At 56.0% G+C, this 25,446-nt stretch overlaps 1 protein-coding gene across 4 annotated transcripts; it reads left to right on the forward strand.

Moving 5' to 3' along the window:
• Positions 1-6,855: 6,855 nt before the first annotated feature.
• On the forward strand, positions 6,856-19,406 carry WNT6 (Wnt family member 6). 4 transcript variants are annotated; one of them, XM_036858157.1, is made up of 6 exons: positions 6,866-7,041; positions 7,320-7,360; positions 7,976-8,059; positions 16,145-16,365; positions 16,603-16,937; positions 18,619-19,406. In XM_036858157.1, exons 2-6 carry the CDS (start codon positions 7,323-7,325, stop codon positions 19,078-19,080), a joined length of 1,140 nt encoding a protein of 379 aa, XP_036714052.1. In that variant the 5' UTR covers positions 6,866-7,041; positions 7,320-7,322; the 3' UTR covers positions 19,081-19,406. The 4 variants fall into 4 exon arrangements, with proteins under 4 accessions (XP_036714051.1, XP_036714053.1, XP_036714052.1 ...); XM_036858160.1 differs by lacking the exon at positions 7,320-7,360 and adding an exon at positions 8,947-9,029 and having other exon boundaries at positions 7,014-7,041; XM_036858156.1 differs by lacking the exon at positions 7,320-7,360 and having other exon boundaries at positions 6,856-7,041.
• The last annotated feature ends 6,040 nt before the right edge of the window (positions 19,407-25,446 follow it).

The raw sequence follows: 25,446 nt of genomic DNA on the forward strand, positions 1-25,446 counted from the left end.
GTGTTAGTTTCTGCTGTACAACAAAGTGAATCAGCTGTATATATACATATATCCCCTCCCTCTTGGACCTCCCTCCCAATCCCCCCCATCCCACCCATCTAGGTCATCACAGAGCACCGAGCTGAGCTCCCTGTGCTATGCAGAGGTTCCCATTAGCTATCTATTTTACACATGGTAGTGTACATATGTCAATCCTAATTTTTAATTTGCATCTCTCTTATGGAGACCTTTCAGAAAGTATTTTTTTTCTTAAGGAAAACAGTGTCCCATCTTGCCAGGAGATGGCGCTGTGACTCTGTGCTTAGGCTTCTTGAGACAGCCCGTGCTGTTAGTGATGGGCTGTGTAGATGCACCAGGAGAGGGGATGTTAAGAAATCCTCTGGTCCCCCCTGGAGCCCCAGTTTCCCACCTGAGTTCAGAAGACCTGGTTTTGTTGAGGAGATGACACCCCACCTGTCGAGTCTGCCTTGCCCCACCCCACAGAGTATCTATCACCCTCTTGAAGTTCAACAGAATCCAAGGTTATGAAGTGTCCACTGCAGGCCAGACATAGATCACACCCTCCCCCAAACTCTCAAGTGGAGGACAAAATCAACTCTAAATGCTGTACTTCCTATAAAATAGCTGCAAAGTGCTCTGAGTGATTGGGAATTGGAAAGATTGCCTCCAACTACAGGTATTTGGGACCTTGGAGGACATGGGCACTGAGCTGGGCCAGCTGGGGCAGGAGGCAGCTGAGCAGAGCGTGGAGGGGCGGGAGTGGGGGCCAGGGATTGGGGGCCTGATCAAGAGCCACTGTGAGCCTGGAGCTCTGGTGGAGACCACCAGGAAATGAGGCTGCGGAGACCCCCAAAGAGCCGAACTGTGGTGGGGCCTGAATGCCACGTCAAGAAGCATGGACTTGGTTTTGTAAGAGGTGTGCTCGTGGAAGTGTCACAGCAAGAAAATGGCGGGGTCATCCTCGTGCTTTGGCAAAAGTAGCCTGAGGTCTAGATGATTCGGTGGTTTTCCTCATGTGTTCTGTGGACACATCCTCCTCCTCATCTGACTGATTCTCAGAAGTAGTTGATATGATCGCCCACTGCCCATGCTCTCTTTCCTTGGCTTCTGTGAAAGCACAACGCTCCTTTCCCCCTCCTGGCTCTGTGGCCCCTCCTCAGTCTCCTTTGCAGCTTCTTCCCCTTCATCCAGCCATGAAACATGACTTCATGAAGGCTGCTCTCACTCTGCACTCTCCCCTAGGCGATCTCGGCCTGCTCTTGGCTTAATTACACCCTATCCCAGGATGACTCAGCCCCGGCCTCCCCTCTGAGCTCCAGACACATACATCCAACTGCCTCCTCGACAGTTCCTTATGAATGTTTCGAAAGCATCTTTAATTCACATCCCAAATTCACCCACTGAACCTCGCCTAATGCTAGTCCTCTTCCAGCATTCCTTGACTGAGTGGACACACCACCATTCATCCTGTTGGGCCAGTTAAAATCCCAGAGGCATCTTTGCCACCTCCCTCTTCCTCACCCCATTTCCAACCTCTCCTCAAGTCCATTGACCCTACTTCCTCCACAGTGGTCAGTGCTGTCTGCTTCTTTCCTCGCCTCTGCCATTGACGCAGGTGGAAGCTACAGAGGGTTTTCCGGGCCACTTAGAGCCACTGCAGAGTCTCTAACTGATCTTCCTCCTTCCACTCTGGCCCCTCTCCTACCTCCTCTTCACACTGTGGCCAGAGTCATCTTTTCGAAATGTAGAAGTGACCATGTCACTCACTGTCCTGGTGAAATATCCACTGCTTCTTACTGCTTTTTAAAAAACCATTTTATTAAGATAACATCGAAAAGAACATAGAACGAATGTACAGTTGAACACTCTTGAAAGCAACTGCCATGAAAGGAGGCAGAACCTTGCCAGCCATTTCACTCCATGTGCCCTCAAAAGAGAACAGCCCCCTCCCCCCACCCTCCTGCCTTCTCCAGATCCCTGCAGGGCTTTCAGAGGCTGTTCCCTCTGCTAGAAATGCTCTTCCCTCCCTGTATCTCCCAGTTAACCCCAACTTATTTTTGTATCTCACTTGGAGTATTCCCTCCTCAGAGGGGCCTTCTCCACCTTCCCTGACTTGATTAACCCTCCTGCTTGAGCCTCTCGCTGTGTGCTCCCTTCTCCTCTGCAGCACAGGTCAAGGTTGTGATTTTTCCACTTGTCTGTGAGGTGATATGATTAATGACCATCAGCTCGACGAGGGTGAGGGTTATGTTTGCTTTTGCTTACCGTTGTCTCTCCGCTGTCTAGCTGGGTGCCTGGCACATAGTATGTGTTTGATTAAAAAATTGCTGACTGCTGTCCAGGGAGAGATAGCCAGCAGACACCACCACAATTAGGAGAGAGTCTGGGTCTGGAGACCCGGATGGAGGAGGCCTGATTCCCTGAGAGGTGAGGGCTGAAACAGTGGGGATAGGTGGTGTGACCTGGAGAAGAATGATGCAGTGAGAAGAGAATGGAGACTTGTCTCCAGAATCCCCAAGGCCATGCCAGGGTTCTTCCAATGCAGGAGCCAGGCCTGGACAGGGATGGCTGGAGAGGCTCCTGGGCCCAACCACTCCCGCTCAGGGCCACTGGGGCTGAGCTAAGTGGAAACAAATGTTCCCTGGTTTCCCCCCAGCCCAGTCCTGGTGGGCGAGCAGCAGCCCCTCCTTCTCAGCCCCTGCTCCCCCCTCCCCCTCTTTCCAGCTCCCCTGGGTTCTTTTTCCCTTTGACTGATGGGGTGATGGGAAGGCTGGGTGCGTGGATAGGGGTGAGAGATGTGGAAGATGTGAGGCCGGTGGGCTCTGTGGGGAACCAGGTCCTGGGGTGGGGGTTTCCCTTGGGTAAAGACCCAGAGGGAGTCTCAGGGAAACCTGACCTGCAAGACAGGGAAAGACTGGTTAAAGCTGGGAACTGGGCATTTGAGTTCCCACTCTGGGCTGGAAAGGCACATTCTCATGATTTCAGGTGGGCTTCGAAAAGCTGGAGTAGAGCATCTGGGATTCAGAAGGGTGAGGAAAGTGATTCTCTCTTTTTTCTATCTTTTTTCTTCCCTCTGTCTCTCTAGAGGGCTGGCCTTTTCTCTCTCTGTTCTCCTGGGACCCAGAGACCTAGTGCCCTGAGGAATTCTCAAGTCCAGTCACCACCCTGAAGGAATGAGAGTTAGGTCCCATTGCTAGGGAAGGAGGGAGGGAGGATGGTAGGGAGGGACAGAGAGAGGGAGGTGATTGGGAGGGGAAGGGTCACAGGCCCAAATTCCTGGGCTCCTGCAGCTTCAGTCATTCTGAGAAACAAAGAAACAGAGAAAGTGATTTAGAGACAGACACAAATAGAGACCGAATTATGGAGATGGGAGAGACGTGAAAAGACACACAGAAAGACAGTGAGAGAATCCGACAGACAGAGGGCTCTGCTTTCCCCTGCAGCGATTCTGATGTTATCTGTCTCCAGCTGCCTCTCTCCCTCTCCACAGTCCCCACCTCTGCCCCTCCTTCCTCTCCAACCCCACAGTCAGACACCCCTGTCTCTCCTTCCCCACCTCTCTTTTGCGACAAGGCCTAGACCTAAGGCAGAGAGATGGGGGAAGAGGTGGAGGGGGCCCAGAGGACAGAGAGAGAGGGATCAGAGTGGCACCACCCCATTCATGCTGCAGAGGTGGTGTGTGTGTGTGCATTTGTGTGTGCATGTGATCTCCAGGGAAGCAGGCATGTGTCTCAGCTTGAGCCAGCCCACCTGTGTGTCCATCCATACCTGTGGGTGAAAGTTACCCAGCATTGTCTAGGAGAGGTGAGGGAGTCCTGTGGTTTCTGTGGGGTATCTGGAAGCCTGTGCCCAGCTGTGGGTGTATATGAGTGTGCATGCGTGTGCATGCATCCTGATCTGTCTTTGTGTGCCTCTGGCTCCGTCTCCTAGTTTCCCAGCCCTGCTCCGTGGAGGGTCTTCTAAAGTGACAGTGATGGACTGAAGCCTCAGGAACATCTGAACTCATCTCTCTGAAGGTTTGAGGGCTTAAGGGCAGAAGTCATTGCTCTAGTTCTGACCAGAGGCCAGCCAACCTCTCGATGGGGTGCAGAGAAGGCAGAAGGCAGTGGGCAGAGGCAAGGTTGCCCTTGGAACAGAGGCCCTGGGAATTGGGGCTTCAGGAGGTCTGCCCATCACAGACTGCCCCCCCTGCCCCAGTGCTTCTGCAGGCACTACTGGGCTGACTCTGGAATGGGATTCTGGGGTGCATTGGTGGGGGGAGCACGAGGGCTTGGGGAGTCCAGAGATGGCCAAATATTCTACAAGGTCTGGCCAGAGAGAGTACTGCCGGAGGGGTGGGGCCTTCTGCGTGTGTTTGTAGGAAAGGTGGGGGGTGGGGGCAGAAAGACTGCCTGCGGGGGAGAAGGCTTCTTGGCAAGCGCCCCAGTTTCCTGAGCTGATCCCTGCTCCCTGCCACTGCTCCCAATTCTGTTGTTTCAATAACATCATTTTTATCCACCCCACAGAGAGACCGTGTCTTAGGAGGGGGAGGGGAGGGGCAGGGCTAGGGCATGAGGGGGTGGTAATGGAGAGAGGCTGGGGTCTGGAGGCAGCAGGGACTAGATTTGGGGCGATCCCTCCTCAGGCAGAGGCAGGGCGGTCCCAGAGCCCTGGTCCCCTGATGACAAAGACAAATACATTAAAATTCTTGCCTCGGAGAAGAATGCAGGATAGGGAGAGCATTTCATAATCTGCAATAACAGTAGCAGGGTGGGGGCGGGGGACCGGGGGGGGGGACAGGGGGTTCAGAACCCAGGCAGTGGTCCCCAGGGGGTTGGTCGTTGGCCACCTGCAGCCTCCAGGGACCCCCAGAGCCCTCCAGCCGCCTGTTCAGCACCATCTGGCCTGAGTGTGTGCCCAACCTGGACATGTCATTGAGTGTGCAGGGTCTGGAGTTGGCACTGCCCTGCAGCAACAGCAACTGTGTATAAATTAAGAGGTGCAGGGGCTGTGTGTGGCATCTGGATGCTCTTAAAGGCTAAAATGGGAGGGGCTGCACTTGATGCCCCCCTGGCTATCTCCCTCAGCCACTAGCCCCCTTCTCTAGAACGCTCCAGCACCCTGACCAGAACTCTCAGTACCCAGTACAAGGAATTAGATTGACTCAACCTGGACACCAGGGCCCTGGGGTGGGGCTCCCAGCAAACCCAGGGGCTTCCCTATGTGCCTAGGCCAATGTTTCTCCATTTCCTTTCTCTTCTCCACTTGCTCATCCTTCCTTTCCCAGATCTGCCTCCTCCCCTGGGATAGGCATCTGTGGTCTTTTATTGCATCCCCAGCCCATCTTGATCCACTTGTGCCCACACTCGGAATCTTGCCTTCTCTCTGCTCACCAGGGTGTTTCTCTTATTTCTTTTGGCAGTGGCCTCATTCCCCAAGTTCAGGTGCTCCCCCCCCCCCTACCTCCCATTCCAGAAGACCAGGAGGTTTCCTCTAGGTGCCTGAAGTTTCTGCCACACGGGCTTGAGGTCCTCTGTCTGTCCTCTCCAGCCAGGAGCACCCTTACAGCTTGATGGTTGCTCTGGATAGTGGTGGTAGGGAGACTGGCCTTTGCTGTGGAATGTCCTGCACCACCTGTCCCTCGGCACCCCTGGGGCACACGGGGCCAGAGGGAGGAGCAGGGACTACAGCTCCCTGCCAGTCCGCTTGGTGTGATGAATGGAGCTGTCCTTCCTCCCCACGGGGCCTTTGATCTCCCCCCGTGGGGAGGGGGCCAGGGGCATCAAAGACATTTTTGTGGCATTAGAGAATCAGATAAACGCCATCTCACCTGCAGCTGGCCCTCCCACCCCCTCTGGCCCCGGCCAAGTTTGGGGGAGCGGCCTGAGGCAGGTACCCACGGACCCACGAGGCCCGGCTGCAGCGAGTTCTGACCCTTCACTCTCTTGGAAGTCTGCAAGCTCCACTCTGTCGCTCGCCTACACGTGCGAGCGCTGGATCGCAGGCCATAAAGAGGTTCTTCTTGCTGTCTCCTCTCCCCTCCGCACCTCCTCCCCTGAACTCGGGCCTGATGAGGCGGGGGCTGGGGAGGAGAGTGGAGGCCTAGCGCTTCCTCCCGTGCTCAGGGAAAGGCTGAAAGAGGGGCGTGCGGCGCGGAGGCCGGGTCCGGTAAGAGGTGACCCCTCCGGAGTGTGCCCATCGGGCCGTCGAGTTCGACACCCCTACCCGGAGCACCCAGCGCCCGGGGCCAACTTCCTCTCCTGGCCCCCGCTCCAGCATCCCACTCCGCACCGCCCCCCAACCCAAACTCCCTCATTCCTGGGAAGTTTTCTCTCTTTACAGTCAACAAACCTGTCAAACGTCTCCCTTCCAGCCCGTCCCCCATTCCTCAGCTCCTCTTCCTTCCCCCGCTAACCCTTCTCCACCCTACTTCCCCGCCCCTCCTTGCCCCCGACTCCGGGCGGCGGCCGGGGGCTCCCAGGCGGTGAGAGGCGAGGTGAGGGGGCGAGGCGGGCGGGTCCCCCAGCCACGAGCGCGTTCGGGCCCCGCCCCGGGACCTCGCTCCCGCCCTCCGCTGAGCTCCGCGCCCGCCGCCCCGGGGCGCTCGGCTCCCTCCCGCGAGTCCCGCCGCCTGACTGTCGCAACTGCCACCCCCACGGCCCCCCTGCCCCCCGCCCCGGCCCCGCTCCCCTCCCACCCCCGCCCCCGGCTCTGATTTCTTCTCCCGAGCGAGCTCGGCAGGAGACACAGGCGCTGGCTGCCCCGTCCGCTCTCCGCCTCCGCCGCGCCCTCCTCGCCCGGGATGGGCCCCCCCGCCGCCGCCGCCGCCGCCGCCGCCGCCGCCGCCGCCGCCGCCGGAGCCATCGCCTCCCGGCCGCCGCCGCCGTCGCCGCGCTCGCCCTGAAGCCCGGGCCCCCGCGCGCACCGGCTGGCCCCGCAGCCTCGTCCCCCGGCCGCCCCGGCCCGCGGTAGAGCTGTCACGATGCAGCCGCCCGCACCCTCCCGCCTGAGGCTGCTGCTCCTGCTGCTCCTGTGTCCGGCGCACGTCGGCGGACTGTGGTGGTGAGTACTGCGTCTGACTGTCCCCGTGGGGCTCCTGGAGCTCGAAGGTGGGGACCTCGGGACCGATAGTGGGGCTCTGAATTGCGCTCCTGCCGCCTCTGGGCTCTACCTGTGCGCAGAGGCCAGCCGCCGGGCAGCTGGAGGCGTGAGGGGGAGGTGCGTGCCGCTCCTGCCAGCCTCCTCCAGGGGCACTTCTGAACTGCCACTTAGATGTGCCCACACACCCCCGCTCCCCCCTTACATTCTATTGTATTTCCTTCTCCTGTGTCCCACCCCAGGTTATGCGCCCAATCCAGGTCACCAAGGAATTGGCAGATGGGTAGGAAAGACATCGGGGAGACGGGCAAGATCTGTAGTCTGAGATCCGAATAAAAGAGTCTGTGAGGAGGGCTTTGGATTTAGGGGAGGAGGGCTGGATTTGGGGAAAAGAGGGGAACAAGGTGGGAAGCCACAGGCAGGAAGACTCAAACAGCTGCCTCTTCCCCGCCCTGCTTTGCCCACAAACCCACCAGCTTCTGTCTGGGCTCCTCCAGAGTGGGCGGTAGGGGCGGGAAAAGGAGCGTAAAGGGGAAACCGAGTCAGAACCTTAGCTTTCTCTACTTCCTCCTCCCCTACCAAAGAGGAGGAAAGGCAGGAAGGGACCCAAGCGTATGCCCTTCCATATGTAGGGTCATGGGTGAAAAAATGTGCAGCTCGGGACGTACTGGGAACCATGGAGGGTCCTGGCGGAAGGGAGGGAGGCCTGGCCAGCCAAGGGTTGGGGAAGTCTTCCCAGATCTAGCCTCTCGACTTGGCCCTAGCTAGAGCAGACGCCTAGGCAGCTAAGGTTGCGGGAACTTTCGAGTCTTGGGAGGTGGACAGAGGCTGGGGAGGTGGGTGCCCGGCCGGGACCGCTCAGAGATCCGGATCCCGTAGACTTTTTTTTCCTTCTCAGTCTCAGGAGCAGCAAAGACCCGCCCGGAATAGTTGTGTTTAGAGAGGAGGGACTTGGACAATACCGCTGGTGCATCAGCCAATCGTAAGAAGGCAAGGTCTTGTCTATTTGCATATCACCATGTCACTGGCTGGATTCTCTACCCTCCACTCCTCTCCCACCCCGGGATTTGGAAGAAGGGGTGGGGCAGGCAGATCCCTCTCTTCTAGGAAGATAGCTGGATGCCCACACAGGGAGCTGCTGGCCACCATCCCACTTCCATGATGTGGGAGAGAAGTCCCTCAGGGTGTCGCTGAGGGGACAAACTGAGGACGACCTAGGTCCTGGCTAGGGAACATGCGCCCTTTGATCCGGACTTAGAATAATGCAGTAGCAGCTTTGAAATAGACAGACCTGAGATCTAATCTCCCCCATTTGTTAAGCCTGTGACTTCGGGCAAGCCACTTCTCCCTGCTCCCAGATGTCTCAACTGTAGAATAGGCAGTCAGTCCCCCTAGCTGGCAGGCTCCATAGGAGGGTTATGTGGGATGACCTACAACATAACTGGGCATTAGGAGGTGCTCCTAAATGTAAGTCTCCTGCTCGACACCCCAGGTTCTGGCCAGAGTCCCCATGGGGTGAAAAGGGGGATTAATTTAAATGTAAAATCCAGGGTCCCCAGCAAAATTTTGTAAAGGGATCTCTATCTCTTGTTCCCCATGCACACCTTTCCTAACTTTGCCCTTCCTCAAGGTGTGGGGACAGGAGTCTCTCCCTGATGGCTATTGCCTTCCCTTCCCCCTGCCCCATTTGTCCCAATTTTCTCATCCTTCCAGTTAAAAATACCACTTCCTCCATGAAGCTGTCTCTCTGTCTTCCCTCCCTTGCCTTCTCTGTGCTCCCACTGCACTCCATGCATTGGGCAACTATGCCAGTTATGCATTTTACTGACAACCATTTCCTCTTGGGTCTCTTTTCCCTGCTCCTGGAAGGCCAAGCGTTTGTCTTTAGGGCCCTGAAGACTGAAGGTGCTGGGGACAGTTTTTTGGAGTGTTGCTGAGTTCATCTTTCTAGGGTTTGTATCCATGGGGGTTCCTTTGTTTAGGAAGGGCTGTTGGGTGGGAGCCACACCAGAGGGAGAGAGACTTGGTCCCCTGGAGACTGACCCTGAAGCTGGAAAGCAGGGAGTGGGGGAGGAGATGAGGAAGGCAGGTGTGGGAGAACACAGAGGCCTTCATGGCCACAGCTGCAGGGCGAGCCGGGTGAAGAGTGAGGGGTTGGGATGATAAGGTGTCTGGCGAATGCCTCACTCAGATGCTTCTGAGAGGCTCCTGTCATTCCTTGCCCCCACCCCGGAGGCTTCACCATAAGTAAGAGCTTCTTCAGGCCAGGAGATTCCAGGCTGCTCCCTGATGTCTAGGACTGGTTTGCTGGACCTCTTCTCTCTGCTTCTCAGAGAAGCCAGGCCAGAGCTCTAGAGGTGGACAGGAAAGCAGCTGGCCTCACAGCAGCCCACTGAACTCCACGCTGACATTCTAGCAGCAGCCAGGCTGGGAGGAGACAGGACCCCAGGAACTCTGAGCGACTGGACTGTCCCGGTTAGGAAAGGAGGGTCCTGGAGGAGAGCGGCCCAGGCCCTGGAATAGGCTCAGGGACCTGGCTCCAGGTCCCGGAGAAGTTTCCCTTCCACTTTCTTTCCCCCTCCCCCATCTTCTCCGATGCAATGCATGCTTTCTAAACTCTGCCTCTGGCCTCTGTCTGTCTCTCTCCCATCTGTAACCATATCTTTGTGAATTGCAGAATCCCAGATTCCAGGACACTGGCCAGGCTCTCTTGAGGTCATCTTGTCCAGCTTACTGCCTCCAGGCCATCCAGCCTATGCTCTGGCCCTGACAGATCCCGTTCTGGTCATCAGCTCCCACCTCTCCTATCCTGCTCCCTGCCCCCGTTCCATCCTCCCCCGGGAAGTTCTTCTCAACGTCTGACCCATCTTTATTTATACGTCCAATCAGTGGATGTAGAAAATAGCTCACTCTCACAGAATAGCCAAATCAATCTCCCTTCTTCTCCCTTCCTCTTTCCTCTTTCTGTTGTATAGTTTCTATGAAAGAAACTAACCCTCCCCTTGTTCCACTAGGAGAAGTATCACTCAGTTTCACTCCCTTCCCCCATCTCATCTTGCCTCCCTTCCCTATGGAAACAGGAACAGACGCCTAGGACAGCCTCACCTCTGGTCCCTCAGGGAAGCAGGGAAAGGACCCAGGCTTCTTCCCGACACCCCGGTTTTCCAGTTGTGACCCCCCCCTTTCCCATCCCCTCTTCCTCTGGGGCCCCTGACCCTTCATGGGCACTCCTGTGGCTGGCCCCCACAGGCTCAGGATGGGGTGGGGGTGGGGTGGCCATCCAGCCCCCCCTCCAGGCCTCCCGCCTTGGCAGCTTCCCCTGGAGGGAGACAATGGGGCTGTGAGCAGAAAAGGGCAGGGGCAAAAGGAGGCTGGCTCGGTCCAGGCCAGAGCATGCCCTGAGCCCACCAGAGTCCTGGCACTGTGACATTTCCTGCGGGGTGCAGCCCCCTCCTGCCCCGTTCTCATCAGAAGCCAGGAGTTGGTGGGGGGAGGTCAGTGGGAGGCTTGATCACCAGGGCCCAGTGAGGGGGATTCCAGAGTGTGTACTTTGATGGAGAAATCCAGCTGTGGAGGGGATGAGGCGAGGGTGGGGCGGGCAGCCAGGCCTCGGTCAGGCTGGCAGTAGGGCACCCAGCCAGCCAGAGCAGGAGGCGCTGGGGAACGCAGAAGCCGGCCCCCGGGGGCTGGAGAGGGCGCCCTCTAGCCTGCGCCTTCCTTCCTGCGGGGGGCGGTGGGGGGTGGGGGGTGAGATCTTGGGTGCTTCCCCTGGACTGCCTGAGGAGGAGCTCAGGGAGGGAAAGGTCGCTGGGAGGGTTCTTCACCCGCTTTCCACCTGGCCTCTTTGGCTGGTTTCTCCAGCTCGGAGCCCTCTGTTTAATCCAGAAATTAGATCTAGAAAGGACTTAGAGATCATCTGGTCCAATCTTCTCACTTACAGTGAGAACTCTAGCCAAAGCTCAGGGACAGGAGGTGACTTGCCCAAGGGCCCCCAGAATGCAAGTCGCTGAGGGTTGGGACCGGGAGCCCCCCTCCTGCTGAGTACCGCACGCTTGTGTGCTGTGGGGCTCAGGAAAGGGGTACAGGGCCTTCCACGGGCCCCTTCTGCTCCCCCATCCCCACCCTCACACAGTGCTCCCCACCTCAGCGTGGGAGAACAGAAGGCACATGACGGATGCTCACCGGGATATCCAGCGGATGGTCACTGTGTCCATGCCTTTGCCTCCCACAGCCCTGACCAATGGGAAGCCCTCTTCTGCCGTGAAGTCATTCAGGGCAGGGAAAGCCCCTGCCTCTTCCAAGAGCAATGAGGAGGAGAGAAGTGTGAGGAGGTGGGAAGGGCAGTACCCAGGACAGGGCAGAGAGAACCAGATTGGGCTGGGGTGGTGGGGGGCCGTGGGGAGGCAGGGGTTAATGGAGCTGGGGCATCACTGGCTTTGATGTGGTGGTCGGGGAGGGGGGAGGGACGGGGGAGGGGGAGCAGTAATTACCGAGTTAGACAGAGCAGGACAGGACAGGCGGGCCGGGCACAGGCCCGGGCCCAGCTGCCTCAGCAGCCGTCAGGCAACATTTTTCTGCCCCTTCTCCACCACCCACCTCCCCCACCCCTGTGCAGCCCCCGCCCACGGCCCCAGGGCTCAGGGCTCCCTCTGCTGGCTCTTGGGAGTGAGGGTCAGACTAAGGAGTGTGGGGAACTAGGCGGGGGCGGGCTGTGAGACCCTTCAGAGGAGCAGGCATCAGAAGGATCTGTGATCCTCTTGGCCTCAAGAATCCACCGACCGAGGAGCGCTCGATGGGGAAGGGAGGGGTCCTGGAGGGCGCTCCTGGTCCATGGGCTGGGCTGACAGGGGAGGAGGAGACACTGGGATCCAGGCTAAGTAAGGGCAGAGAGTTGGAGAAAAGCATGTTCTCAGGAATTCACAAATGCTGCCTGATTGCCGTGCGCTGTACAGGCCCAGGAGATGATTAAGGGTGTGAATGGGAAGACAAAACACTTGTGGAAGTCCACTCTCTGGACAGGCTCTTTTCACATGTAACCTAGGAAGTAGGCAGGTATTATTTATTTCCATTTTACAGTTGAGGACACTGAGGCTCAGAAGGTTAAGTTTCATCATCCATTCAACCAATGATAAGTGCCAGCTTCCCTTGCTAGGGACTTGCTAACATCATAGAACCAGCAAATGGCAGAGCCCAGATCCAAACCCAACTCCGATGGCTCTTCAAACCCCTGAGTGTGTTCTGCTAATGACATTTACTTCTTCCTGAGGGCTTTGTCTCGAATGAGTTCATATCTAATTGGAGAGAGAAGACAAGAAAACATGACAAAATAATTATGCCCCTCGCAGCATAACAAGCACCCCCCCAAATGAGTGACACTTGGAGTGATGCAAGTGGGGGAGGTCAGTGAGGGCTGGGGCCCAGGGGAGGCTCCTTAGAGCAGGTGGGATCTGAGGTGGGTTTGGAGAGATGCTGGGTGAGATTTTGATGACTTAGGGGTGGCAAGGGGGTGGCTCTGAGTTAGCCAGCCCTGCTCAGAGTAAGGGCTATGTGGAGGATGGTATGCGAGGCCACATGAGGTATCTGAAGACCTCAGGTGGCCGTTTCCTCCAGTCCCTTTGGTTTTTAAAATATTCACCTAAGTTTCTCGCAGCGGGGATCCCTCCACTGAGTGGCCAGGGTCAGTCACCTCTCTTCTCATCTTGCTCACCTGTACAATAAGGGTGAAGCGGGTGGAGCTGGACTAGAGTATCTCTGTCATTCTCTTCCGCCCTCTGAATCCAGGGATGCAAAGGTAAGTTAGGCCAGAAGCCCGGGCCTCCAAGGCTTAGATCTACAGAGCTTGTCAGTAGGAACTGGCTGGCCCCTGATGCCACCTCACTTGGCTATTTATTCTGCCAACCAAGGTCCCTGGGAGGGAGATCTTGGCACAAGCCATGCCAGCTAGAATGGCCAAACCCAGGCTTGTCCCATCTTGTCTACATACTGATTTCTTTTAGGGCTAGCCTTGTTTTTTCTATGCCCAGGAGTGGCTATTTGTTTAGGATCTCAGATCCTACATGTTACATATTATATATTTCCTACCACCACTGTGCTCCAGCCACCGCCCCCGCTCCAAACACGCAGATGCTCCCAAACGGGCACATCCTCTCTGGGCTGATCTCAGACCAGTGCTAACTCAGGGGCCCCCACAGCAGAGTTCATTCCCTAAGGAAGCAGAAGGGAAGGACGGAGGGTAAAGGAAGAAGGGAGATGGGGGAGTTCTTTCTTGATGCTGTTAAAGATGGTGTTAAAGTTAGAGGGGATATTCAAGCCTCTCTTGCCAACTCCTCATTTTTCTGAAGCCCAGAGAGGGAACTGATTTGCCCAGAGTGGCTCAGCTCACCCAGAGCTGACAGAGACCCGGGTACAAAAGCAAGGCCTGTTGTTTTGCCAAATGCTCCTCTGCCAGTACCCTTCGGAGTTTCCTTTCCTGTGACTTGAAGATGGGAGTGAGGACAGGAGGGCAGGGAACAAGCTAGTCCCTTGGGATTCTAGCCGCTACTATTGCCCATCCCTCCTCCTGACTGGCTTGTAAACAAGTCTAGTTCCCAGGCAGCCAGCCAGCCTGGGGAGCCAGACCCGGACCAGAAACTGACTCTGGGGCAGCCCCTCAACGCTGTGAAGGACCAGCCCCACCTCCTGGAGGGCCCTGCCCCTCATGCTCCTCCTGATTCCTCTCCTATCTCAAGCTCCTGGGAAAAAGACAAGGTCAAGAGGTTTTTCCCTTTCTTGCCTGCATACCCACACCGTCTCCTACTTTCCTAGTGCAGGAGGAGGGAGAGGAGAGGGATAGGGCAGAGTAACCTTGGGAAGATAAGGCCAGTTAGCCTTGGGAAAGCAGGGAGTTAGCAGAGGGCAGGATTGGGGAGGGGAGAGTGGGGAACTTAGCAGCATGGGGGTGGGGCAGGGAAGATGGGTTTGCAGGGCCCCAGACTCCCAGGTGGAGTTCTGGACACACAGGTGGCAGAAGAGGAGCTGGACAGCTGTGGGCAGGCCCGCTTCCCTGCCTCTGAATGCAGCTGGGGAAAAAGAAAATGTTTCAGGAAGCTAATTAGGAGTCATGAAACCACATGTGGACAGGGACCTGGGCTCCAGTGAGGACCTTCTCCTTAGATGGCTCATTCATTCATTCAAAAATATGTATTAAATGGTATTCATTGTAGTATTATAGTAATTGTTCACAATATGCAAATTTTCATTAAAAAATGGGAGGGGGGAATACAAATTAAGTAGCTAAAAATCTGCCATGGGAGACAAAAGAAAATGACAGTCCTAACTCTCAAGGTGCTCGCTCCATAGTCTTATCTGCCGACCTTGTACAACCATGCTGGAAGCTGCCCCCCAATCCTTTTTGTAATGAAGTGGGATAAGTAGGTGGAAGGGGGAAGGATAGAGAGAGAGAGAGAGAGAGAGAGATAGACAGACAGGTAAGGACAGGGTTGGGGCTGGACCTTCCCAGGCTACAGTTGGAACGCAGTGATGGGCAGGTCCTAAGCACGGAGGAAGGAGGTTCTGGACTATAAGTCTGTCCACCGAGGAGAGAACCTTGGCTCCTGGACTCCTTGGGTAGGGGTGATGACAATAACCTGATAGGGCGGTGGTGTGTGTGTGTCACAGGGGGTGGTCGGAGATCTTAAAGGACTGAGCTTACACATCTTCCTGCAACCACATCTTCAAACCTCACTCCTCAGTGTTGAGAAGTTCTAGCTTAAGACCTAAATTCCTCCTGCTGCTATGTAAGCCCTTTACATCTCCTTGCCCTGGGGCCAGAACGTGCCTGGTCAGCAGGTACCTGCAGAGCAAATGGGGACAGTGGGGCGGATGCACACGAAGGCTAAGCTGAAAAGTAGGCCATCTTGACCTTTGGCACCTATCCACCAGCATTTTCCTCTACATTTTCTATCTCTTGGTGCCACTTCTCCCCACCCAAAATTTTATTCTGCCCTCCGCTAAAGGATTTTTGAGTGGTTTCAAATTACCCTCAGCCCCCAAGTGCTCAAATAAGAGCAATCCAATTAAAGTGGTTCCACTCAGGTGTCAATACCTAGCCAGTAGAACCTTCAGGGGTATGGTGTATGGCAACCAAATGGCAGCGCTCTCCTCAGAAGGAACGAAGGCTGAGAACGGAGGGATTTCTGAAAGTGTGTGGAACTTCTCAGAAGGTCTTTACCCACCAAGCCAAACAGCATCCCCTTCCCCAATCAGTTATGTTACCCCCGTGCACAGGGCTTGGCTTGCTGCCATCCTGCTCTGAAAAGGTCACAGACCCTGGAGCAGGAGAAGGGTCAGTGTCACTTACTTTAAAACAGTGCTTCAGAGACTCAGTCCCCAGTTCCTTCCTCCTGCTCTCCTGTTCAGGGAAACAAGGGATATCAGGGTGGGAGGGCCCACTTTAGAGATCAAAGCTTCACCTTCCCATTTGACAGAGAGAGAAATCTGGGCTAGAGAGAAGGTATGACTTTCCTCAGAGGCTCCATTCCCTAGCCACTCTAACATCCTGTGGCTTTCTATATCTTTGGGATTGCCACTACTTTTCTAGCATCAGGGCTGATCAGCTTGTGGTCCACTAAGACCAGATCCTTCTCTGTCACTGTCTACTTTTCTTTGGTATCTCTTTATGATATATACTTTCTTTTCTTTGACAGCCTTCTTGATCTTCCTTCGGTTAATTTCCTCCTTGTCTCCCTTTTGGACTAGGCCTGTTGAATTTTAACTTTGGCCTACCTGGTGCCAGGTGCCTTCACCTTGAGTCAAATTCCTATAAGGACTTATTAATGAATATGTACACAGAAGGATAATACTGAATCCTTGCTCTATAGCAATTTCAGTCTAGAACCTAGTTAAGAGGGGACACACAAACGGAATAGTAAGAGAACCAGACAGGATAATCTCAATTTCAGTTGCGGGGAGCTGGTGGGGGAAGAGGCATGTCACAGCTCCTGGCTGTGGGCTGGGCAGGGCTGGTCTCCCTCCCCCTCCCCCAAGCTCTTTGAGTTACACCCCTGATCTGCTGTTCTTTGCTTCCCAGGGCCGTGGGCAGCCCCTTGGTCATGGACCCTACCAGCATCTGCAGGAAGGCACGGCGGCTAGCAGGGCGGCAGGCTGAGTTGTGCCAGGCCGAGCCGGAAGTTGTGGCCGAGCTGGCGCGCGGCGCCCGGCTAGGGGTTCGAGAATGCCAGTTCCAGTTCCGCTTCCGCCGCTGGAACTGCTCCAGCCACAGCAAGGCCTTTGGGCGCATCCTTCAGCAGGGTCAGTGTGGGGAGGAGACCAGGAGGGGGCTGCTTTCTCTTCGCTGGGGGATCAGAGGAGAGGGTGGAGGTTTGGGTAGGCTGCCTGAGCCCCACTTCTCCCACGGGTCAAAGGGCACCCTGCCCTGATCCTGTCTCCCAACCCCTCATCACACTGCCTGGCCCACCGCATTCCCCCAGGACCCAGCTTTGGTCCTGCTGTCTGACTGCCCCTCCCTGCTGTCTGACTGCCCCGCAGACATCCGGGAGACAGCCTTCGTGTTTGCCATAACGGCCGCGGGCGCCAGCCACGCGGTCACGCAGGCCTGCTCCATGGGCGAGCTGCTGCAGTGTGGCTGCCAGGCGCCTCGCGGCCGGGCCCCGCCCCGGCCTCCCGGCCTGCCAGGTACCCCTGGGCCCCCGGGCCCCGCGGGCTCCCCCGACGGCAGCGCCGCGTGGGAGTGGGGAGGCTGCGGCGACGACGTGGACTTCGGGGATGAGAAGTCGAGGCTCTTTATGGACGCGCAGCACAAGCGGGAACGCGGAGACATCCGTGCGTTGGTGCAACTTCACAACAACGAGGCGGGCCGGCTGGTGAGTCTGGGCAGGGATGTATAAAGGTGTGTGTGTGGAAATGCGTGTGTGGAAATGTGTGAGTGTGGGTAGCTTTGAAAGGATGTGGGAGAGTGTGGTATGTGTGGAAGACTGAGTTTGTGGAAGGGTGTGGGGAAGTGAGGGTGTGAGTGAGGGTATGCAGTGTAGGAGTTCCTTAATGTGTGCGGGGGAGCCAGCGTGGCCATGGGGACCACTGGGGAAGATCGGCTGGGGGCCTGGATGGGCAGGTGGGAGGGGAAGTGGCCAGCCTAGAAGAGGGAGTTACTTGGGGGGCCTGGGAGGGCCTGGGGCTGATGGCCCAGTGGGCAGGGTAGGGAGGGGACACCCAGGGAAGAGGACCCAGGGCCTTTAGGGACCTCAGGGAGGACATTCCTCTGAGACAGGACATGTGGGGCAAAGCTTGGGGTGGGTAGGGAGCTGGCTGCCAGGGCAGGGGCAGAGGAGGGAGACAAAGGCTGGGGATGAAAGAAAGGATAGAGGCGAGGTAAAGGTATGGGGTCTGGAGGTAGGGGAGCCGGAAGAAGTGGGGGAGGCCTGGAAATGGACTAAACAGGTCCAAGGGAAAATGGGCTTGGAAAGGAGTGAAGAATGAGAAGTAGATCCTGATGGTAGAAGGGGGTCAGGCAGAGGCCAGAAAGCTGTGATTGAATCTGGGCACTTAACTGGCTGCCCAGCAATCCCAGACCAGTCCCTGTCCAGAGCCCTGGCAGCCTCTCCCCTTCCCTCTGTGATGATGAGGGTCCCATGAGCTCCCGTTCAGGGACTAGAAGCAGTCTGAGTCAGATGTTTACAAGAGGCGATGGGGGAAAAGAGAAGGGGCCTGGGAGCAGGAGGGAGATGTACAGGTCTGTAGATCAGGTTGGCCCCTGGACTCTGAGCTTCTGGAAATGATCTTCCTGGGGCATCTGACCCCTTAAATCTCTAGTGGGGTTGTGAGTCTTCGACCCCAGCTTCAGACATAAATAGTAAATAAAGGGCAGGACTCCTGGGTTCCAGTTCTCAGGAGTGCATCGACAGTGGGCCCTCCTGCACCCTATGCCTCAGTTCTAGGTTGTGCTAGGGACCCCCCCCCCAACACACATCCTATGTCTTCTAGGGTTCCGGCCTGAGGCATTGGGCAGGGGGGTGAGAGGGGGACCAGAGAGGAATGTCCAGACAGGCCCACATACCTGTCGGAGAGGGTTGGGGAGGGGTGGCGGAGACAGAGCCCAGGCAGCCTGCTCTGCCTGGGGCCTGAGGAGCAGGAATGAGGGGGTTGGCCTGGCAGGAGGAATAGTGTGCGACAGCTGCCACCTTCCCAACCCCCCTCCCTCCAGGGAGAATCTCTCCCCTGCTGTCCATTATGCTTTCTCCCCCATTCCCTGGCTTTGGATCCTGGAACCTCTACGCTGCATACTGACCCCCCACTCCCCACTTCTCCTACTTCTCCATCATTCTTCCTACTTCTCCATCATTCTTCCTCCTCCTCTCCGGGCTGTGGGGCCCTTGATTTCCTCCTCCCCACTTTGCGCTCCCCTGTTTTGTTTGTTTGTTTTTGGTCTGCTCTTTTCTTTCTTTCATCCACCACCCTTCCCATCTTATTTTCTGTCGGTCTTCTGGGCCTCGCCGCGTCCCGCCTTCCGGATCTGTCTCCATCCGCCCCCTCCTCTGCTCCCCGCAGGCCGTGCGGAGCCACACGCGGACCGAATGCAAGTGCCATGGCCTGTCGGGCTCATGCGCGCTGCGCACCTGCTGGCAGAAGTTGCCCCCATTCCGCGAGGTGGGCGCGCGGCTGCTCGAGCGCTTCCACGGCGCCTCGCGTGTCATGGGCACCAACGACGGCAAGGCTCTGCTGCCCGCTGTCCGCACGCTCAAGCCGCCGGGCCGCGCTGACCTACTGTACGCCGCCGACTCGCCCGACTTCTGCGCCCCCAACCGGCGCACCGGTTCGCCGGGCACGCGCGGCCGCGCCTGCAACAGCAGTGCCCCGGACCTCAGCGGCTGCGACCTGCTGTGCTGCGGCCGCGGCCACCGCCAGGAGAGCGTGCAGCTCGAGGAGAACTGTCTGTGCCGCTTCCACTGGTGCTGCGTAGTGCAGTGCCACCGCTGCCGCGTGCGCAAGGAACTCAGCCTCTGCCTCTGACCCGCAGCCCGGCTCCCCAGACTGCGCGCAGAGCCGCCTCTCGGCACCTGCGGGACCTCTGGGCGCCAGCAGGGGGCGGTGCCAGCTTTCCCCTGGGAAAGTCCATCTCCCAGGCCTCTCTGGAAACTGTGAGGCGGTGGGGCTTGAGATATACGCCCGCTCATCAAGGCCCAGGGCACCGGAAGAGCCTCCAAGGGGCGCTCCCGGGGGCTTCTGGGGGAGACTATACAGACCTTCTCTCTCCTCGGCCCCCAGATAGAAACCAAAGAGCCAGTTTCTAGGCCTCGGGATGCGGGGCTCCTCCGAACTGCTGGCCATGGGGTGGGTGGGTGCATTTAGTATCAATAAAAATATTTAAATCAATAGGACTGGACCCATAGTTTGGAGGGGGGCTGCCATGGGGACAGGCTCTGAAAGGAGTGAGTAAAGGGAGATGGTTTTGATAGAACTAGCCTCTCAGGGGTCATCACCCTGGTTTCCTATCTTCCCCCTACCGGATTGGGCTCTTCTGGCAACGAAGAGTACCAAATCTCTCCCTTGGCATTCTTCTTGTTCTCTCTAGCACACATCTAGGGCTGAATCTGCAGGCTGGGGGAGAACTAGGATGCCTTTTTAAAGGAGCAGAGAGGGTCTAGGGAAAGAGGACCAGAAGCCTCCAGTGGTGTACTCAGTTCTCACCACAGCCCTTGTCCTAATTCTGGGGCGGGGTGGGGGGGACACCTTTATCTGTCTTTCTGTTTCTGTGGCCCCTGGGGAATTCGAGGGTAGACTTTTAGGGCCACCCAAACTCATAGGATTAAAGCACTTTATAAACTGTAGAATGTGATGAAAATGTTATTAGTAACATCAGATTTTGTTACCATCAAAACTAACTTCACCCCCATTAACATTGAAAAGACTCCCAGAATGGCATTTCCAATCACACTTAGAGGGAGATGAAGCAAAGTTGTCCCAAAGTTTCTCTTGGCATCCAATCACATTTCCTTCTTTCTGATTCCTCTCAGAAAGCTGATGGTGAGGGTAAAGGGACAGAAGAAGGATTTGGGGTTCTGGGTTCGCCAGAATTGGGCCTCAGGCCTCCATCTAACTCCAGAGAGAATGAGAGAGGGTATAGCCAAATGGCTGGGATTCGGAGCCCCCAATTTTCCCACAGTCCAAACACTGCAGTGGGGAATGACTCTCCCATCAAGGTATGCAGGGCAAAGCATGAGCATTAGATTCAGACACTCTGGGTTGGAAACTAGTGCTGCTGCTTAGAAGTTTACAGTATAGGCCATGTTAGCCTCGGTTTCTTTACCTATGCAATGGGAATATCATTCTGTTTCAGTTATCCCTTGCTGCATAACAAACAACCCCAAAGTAATTACTTCTCATGATCTTTTAGGTCAGGAATTTGTCAGGACTCAGCTGCATGGTTCTGCTCCTTATGAGAGAACTATTGGCTGTGGTCGTTCACTTGGCTGATTCTGCTGGTGGTTCGGCTGGGCTGGACAGTCCAAGATGCTTCACTCATATATGTCTAGTGCCCCAGAGCTTCTCCAGTGGCCTCCTCTCCATGTAACTAGCTTGGGCTTCCTTATGACATGGTGGCCTCAGCATAGTCAGACTTCTTACATAAGGCTGGCTTTCAAAATAGACTGTACCAAACTTAAAGGCAGAAACTGAAAGTCTCTTGTTAAAGTCCAGGCTTAGAAGTTACCCAGCATCACTGTCACTCCTTTTTGGTTGACACAAGTCACAGAACTAACCAAAAGTCAAGGGAAGGGGAAACAGACTCCACCTCTCAATGGGACAGTGGCAAAGAATTTACAACCATCATAATCTATCCACATCCTCATAGAATTGTGGGAAGGATTTTTTTGAGATATGCAAAGCACTTAGCATTTGACAATAATTTATGACAAATTTGTGTTTAATAAATGGTAGCTACTGTGAGAAAGGGGACAGAGAGCTGATGCTTTTGCAGGCGTCGGGCAGGCCCTGATTGCAAATGAAGATACCCAACTCAAACTAGCTTAGGCCAAAGGGAATTAATTAATGGATCTTATACCTGGGAAGTCCAGGGGCAAGTCTGAATTTAGGCACAGCTGAACCCAGGGGCCCAAATGATTGATGTCATTGAACACTCTCTCTTTCTCTCTCCCCCTCTCTTTCCCTCTCTCTCTCTCTCATCTCCTTCCCTAACCCCCCACCCCCATGTCTATTGTTTCTGCTTGTCTCTGTCTCTCTTTTCACACTGTCCTTATGCTCTCCTGCTGCAGAGAGACTTCCTTTATATGGTAGCCTTATGTCTACATTCTTAGTGCTGCTGATCCAAAAAAGAATGGCTTTCCCAACAGAAGTCCTAAGGAAGCTGGGACCAGGTCAGCTTGGGTCACTTGCCTATCCCTGAACTAATAACAATGTCGAGGAAAATGTACCACCATGACTGGGATTGGCAGCCCCCCTAGGACCACAGGGAATGGGGGCACAGGGAGGGCACATTTCTTCAAATGAAACAGAGGGAAGGGGAACTCATCCTGGATGTGACAGACCCTAGCCATGGCTTCCAGTGCATCTTCCCTCCCCTGACAATGGCCCCGGATCCACCTGTATGACCTAGCCTGGTTCAGCCCTCAAAGATCACATTGGGGCTCCAGAGTGAAGCCTGTATGGAGAAGGGGTATAAGGCTTCAGTGAGAAGGAATGGGCATCTGGGTTTTCTTCCTTCCTTCCTCCTTCCCTTCCTGCCTTCCTCCCCCTTCCTGCCTTCCTCCCCCTCCTCCCTTCCTGCCTTCCTCCCCCTCCTCCCTTCCTCCCTTCCTTCCCCTTCCTCCCCCTCCTCCCTTCCTCCCTCCCTCCCTCCTTCCCTCCCTCCCTCCCTTCCTTCCTTCCTTCCTTCCTTCCTTCCTTCCTTCCTTCCTTCCTTCCTTCCTTCCTTCCTTCCTTCCTTCCTTCCTTCCTTCCTTCCTTCCTTCCTTCCTTCCTTCCTTCCTTCCTTCCTTCCTTTCTTCTTCCTCCTGGCTCCCTCTAGTCAAATACCTGGGCTTCAGGGAAGTGTCATGGAGAATTTGGACTCAGAGTCTCTTGAACCTTGGCTAACTTACCAAGGTGGGGGGGGAGTGGAACCAGTATTGTGGGCCACATGGTGGAAAAATGAAGCACTGTAAGGATAGGGTTTTTATTCAAAGCTCTGCCTTCGCCAGCGCTCCCTGGCTGGGTACAATATTTACTGTTTTTTAAAAGTCTGCTGCACTTCTCTCAGAGGCCACCAGAGGGCGCACAGAGCCCAGCTTCCCTAATAACAGGGTTCACAGATAGGACCTGCAGGACATCTGGGGGAACTCAGAGAGTTGTGGGCAGGAGAGGGTAGGATGGAAAGGAAGTAAGGAGACCCACGGAGAGCTCGGGTCAAGCTGCTAGGGTTCCAGACTGTCTGAGACCTTTGGGCTGACCCAGATTTAGGGCTGGGATGCCTGCCTCTGTCTCTACTGCCAGGTTCCGTGGCGGGCGGGGGGGCGGGTGGTGGGGTTGGGGGGGTGGTGATATGGGGTGTGTGATGCTGGATATCGTCTTCCATGATGCTAGAGAGGGAAACTGAGGCAGTGGCAGAGACTGACACCACCCCAAGCAGGTTAAAAGGAATTCAGTGGAAGTAGCATGATACAGTGAAAAAAGGCCTAGTTTGCTAGCTTGACCTGGGTCAAGTCAATTAACCTCTCTGAGCTTCAGTTTCCCCAGAATGAAATGAGGGTTCCTGATAGCACATTGTGAGAGTGCTTGCAGTCTTTAAACTGGCACTCACGTGTTAGCATCCATCTTCTGTGACCAGTAGAGACTGGGAACTCCAGCAAGAGTCTGGGAACTGCCTTCTATGAAAGGTGAGAGTGATGGCCCAGGAGGCACCATTTTAACAATTATCCTAGTCCTCTTTAAGCTCAGAGATGGCTCTGCACTTTTGCACTGCTGCCTGGGATGGGGGCTGGAAGCAGAGCTCAGAAATGCCCCATCACCTCAACCCCCCTTGCTCACCCAGCTGCTCAGCCCCAGGCACAGTCTGAGCCATCGAGGTCCCCCGCTGGCTGAGTGGTGGGGGAATGTGGAACTGGGGAGATGGGGGAAGAGCACAGAGGCACTCCAGATGTGTGCGTGACCACATCAGGAACAGTTGGAACACAGGCAGATGGGTGGGGAGGCCGGGAGGAAGGCCCAGGATCAGCCTGAGGCCGAGGGCTCAGGAAGCATTTCCGCTTCCTTTCAATGACCTAACATATAGGAGTTTGGGAGACTGAAGCCGCCCTTACCTTGCTGAGGGGCCATGGTCCCTGAGGCTTGGACAATAGGACAAAGAGCTCCCTTATCAGTCTGGGGCTCCTTCCCTCTCTTCTTCATGAAGATAACCTTCTCTGGCAGAGCATCAGGACTGAGGCCGGGCTGGGCTCGGCTGGGGCAGTGAAGGTCCCACCTGTTCTCACCCTGGCGCCTCCCTAGCCCTCCCTTCCCTACAATCTCCTACAGAACCACCACAGCTGGAACCATTCTCCGCGCTGCCTTTCATCCCTGGTGCTCCCCCCCACCAGTGGCCCCTGTAATTGTGGTCTCAGGCGGTGGCTGCAGGGGCTGGGGCCAGAGCCCAGGGCAGGGCCAGGGCGGGGCCTGGGGGCTGCTGATAGGGGCTTGCCCATGGCATGGGTCCTCTGGCGCTGGGGATCCTGCTGCAGACACTCTTTCTGGGCTTCATCTTCACACATGCCAAGGCCATGTGCCTAAATATGCCCTCACCTCCCTGGGCTGAGGTGAAGCACTCCAGACGGGCACACCCGGACCCTCATGACATCAGGCCAGTACCATGCCTGAGTGCAAGCAAGGCTTGGGTATTGTTTACTTCCTGGAGTTTTCAAAGAAAAGGTCTTCTCCCTCTCCCTTACACTTCTGTATTTCATGAACAGTGGAGGGTAGGGGAGCAAAAAGACCATCCCTCAGCTGATGAAGGCCAGAGGAAAAAAAAATCAGCCACTCAGCCAGGTCAGTAGCATTTCCCAGATGTGGTCCTCAAGAAAATCACTTGGGACATTGGTTAGAAATGCAGACCCCTGGGTCTTGCCCCTGGAAAGGCTGAGTCAGCTGCACGGGCCCAGAATCAGAATTTGCCACAATGGCCTACCCTAGGGGATATTTACATACGATGCATCACGTGTGGGAAATGCGGAGCAGTAGATGCAGATTAAGGAGGTCTGCAACCTGAATTATGAACTCATTCCCTTATCACATGGGGCCTGTTCCTAATCTTTTCTGGGCCTCAGTTTCCCCAACAGCCAATGGGAATTTGACTCCCAAGTCTGGCTTGTCCCTGCTGGTGCCCTCTGCCACTCTGGGCTCATGCCTCCTTCCCGGGTTAAAACTGGTCCTGCCCTGCCCCTCCCCATACCCTTCCCAAACTCTAGATCCAAGCCGTCCCTGTCCCTGCAGCATGGTGGGGGAGAGTGGAGAGGGGAGGGGGTGGCTGGGGTCAAACAAGGCTCTGGCTGACGCAGACGGCTTCCTGCCCCCCGGCTGTTTTCCTGCTGTCCAGCCAGACTGCTCCCCCCACTGCCCCACCCTCACCCCCAGCAGCCTCAAGCCCTTAATTCCCGACAGCTGCAGTGGCTGCCAGCAGAGATGGGGGAAAGGAGGGGGAGTATGCCGTCAGCCTGCTGTTGCTCAGGCCGCCCCCATCACCTGACAGTCTGGGGACAAGGAAGGCCCCACCCCTCTCCTTCATCTGCCCAGGGATGGGCAATCCCAGGAATGGGCCCCTTTTGTCTCAGAGCCCAGAGACTCTGGTAGTTTATCCTTAAACCAGGAGGGGCTCTCTTCAGAGAGAGGGGGCAGTGAGGTTGGGAGGGAGGTGTATGTATAGAGTGGGAGGTTTGTGCCCATTTTACAGAGGAGGATGTCAAGGCCACAGTGGGAGTAGGTTTCACTATCAGGGCCCAGGTTAGAACCAGAAACAGAAGCTGGATCCTCTGTCCCCAACCCTCTGGCTCTCAGGCCCTTACCTGAGTCCAGTAACTCATCCCATATTGAGGTGAGCCCAGTGTTCATCTGGGGTGTGAGGGCAGAAAGGGACCCCAGAGAGGAGTGGGCCTGAGCCAGGAGGCTGGTGTTGAGGAGCTCTCAGAGGACCAAGTACAGCTGGCAGGGCCAAGGTAAGACCTGGAGCATCTGTAGGCAGGGCCCAGGCAAGCAGTACGCAATGTACTGCTTGCAAAGCAGTATGCCGCTGCTGCTGTGCTCTCAACTGGGTTTGTTTCCAGCTCTTCCACTAACTTGCTGTGAGAACTTGAGTAAGTCATGACCCTCTCTGAGACTCAGTATTTTCTTGTGAAATAAAAGGGGACATAATAA

Source organism: Balaenoptera musculus, chromosome 7 (genome assembly GCF_009873245.2).
Source record: "Balaenoptera musculus isolate JJ_BM4_2016_0621 chromosome 7, mBalMus1.pri.v3, whole genome shotgun sequence".
NCBI classification, from domain to species: Eukaryota; Metazoa; Chordata; class Mammalia; order Artiodactyla; family Balaenopteridae; genus Balaenoptera; species Balaenoptera musculus.

Excerpts from the sequence above, each read along its gene's own strand:
- WNT6 (XM_036858156.1), top strand. The coding sequence starts at position 6,962 with ATGCAGCCGCCCGCACCCTCCCGCCTGAGGCTGCTGCTCCTGCTGCTC. Across the intron at positions 7,042-7,975 it reads CACGTCGGCGGACTGTGGTG|TCTCAGGAGCAGCAAAGACC; the intron begins GTGAGTACTGCG and ends TTTCCTTCTCAG. Across the intron at positions 16,938-18,618 it reads ACAACGAGGCGGGCCGGCTG|GCCGTGCGGAGCCACACGCG; the intron begins GTGAGTCTGGGC and ends TGCTCCCCGCAG.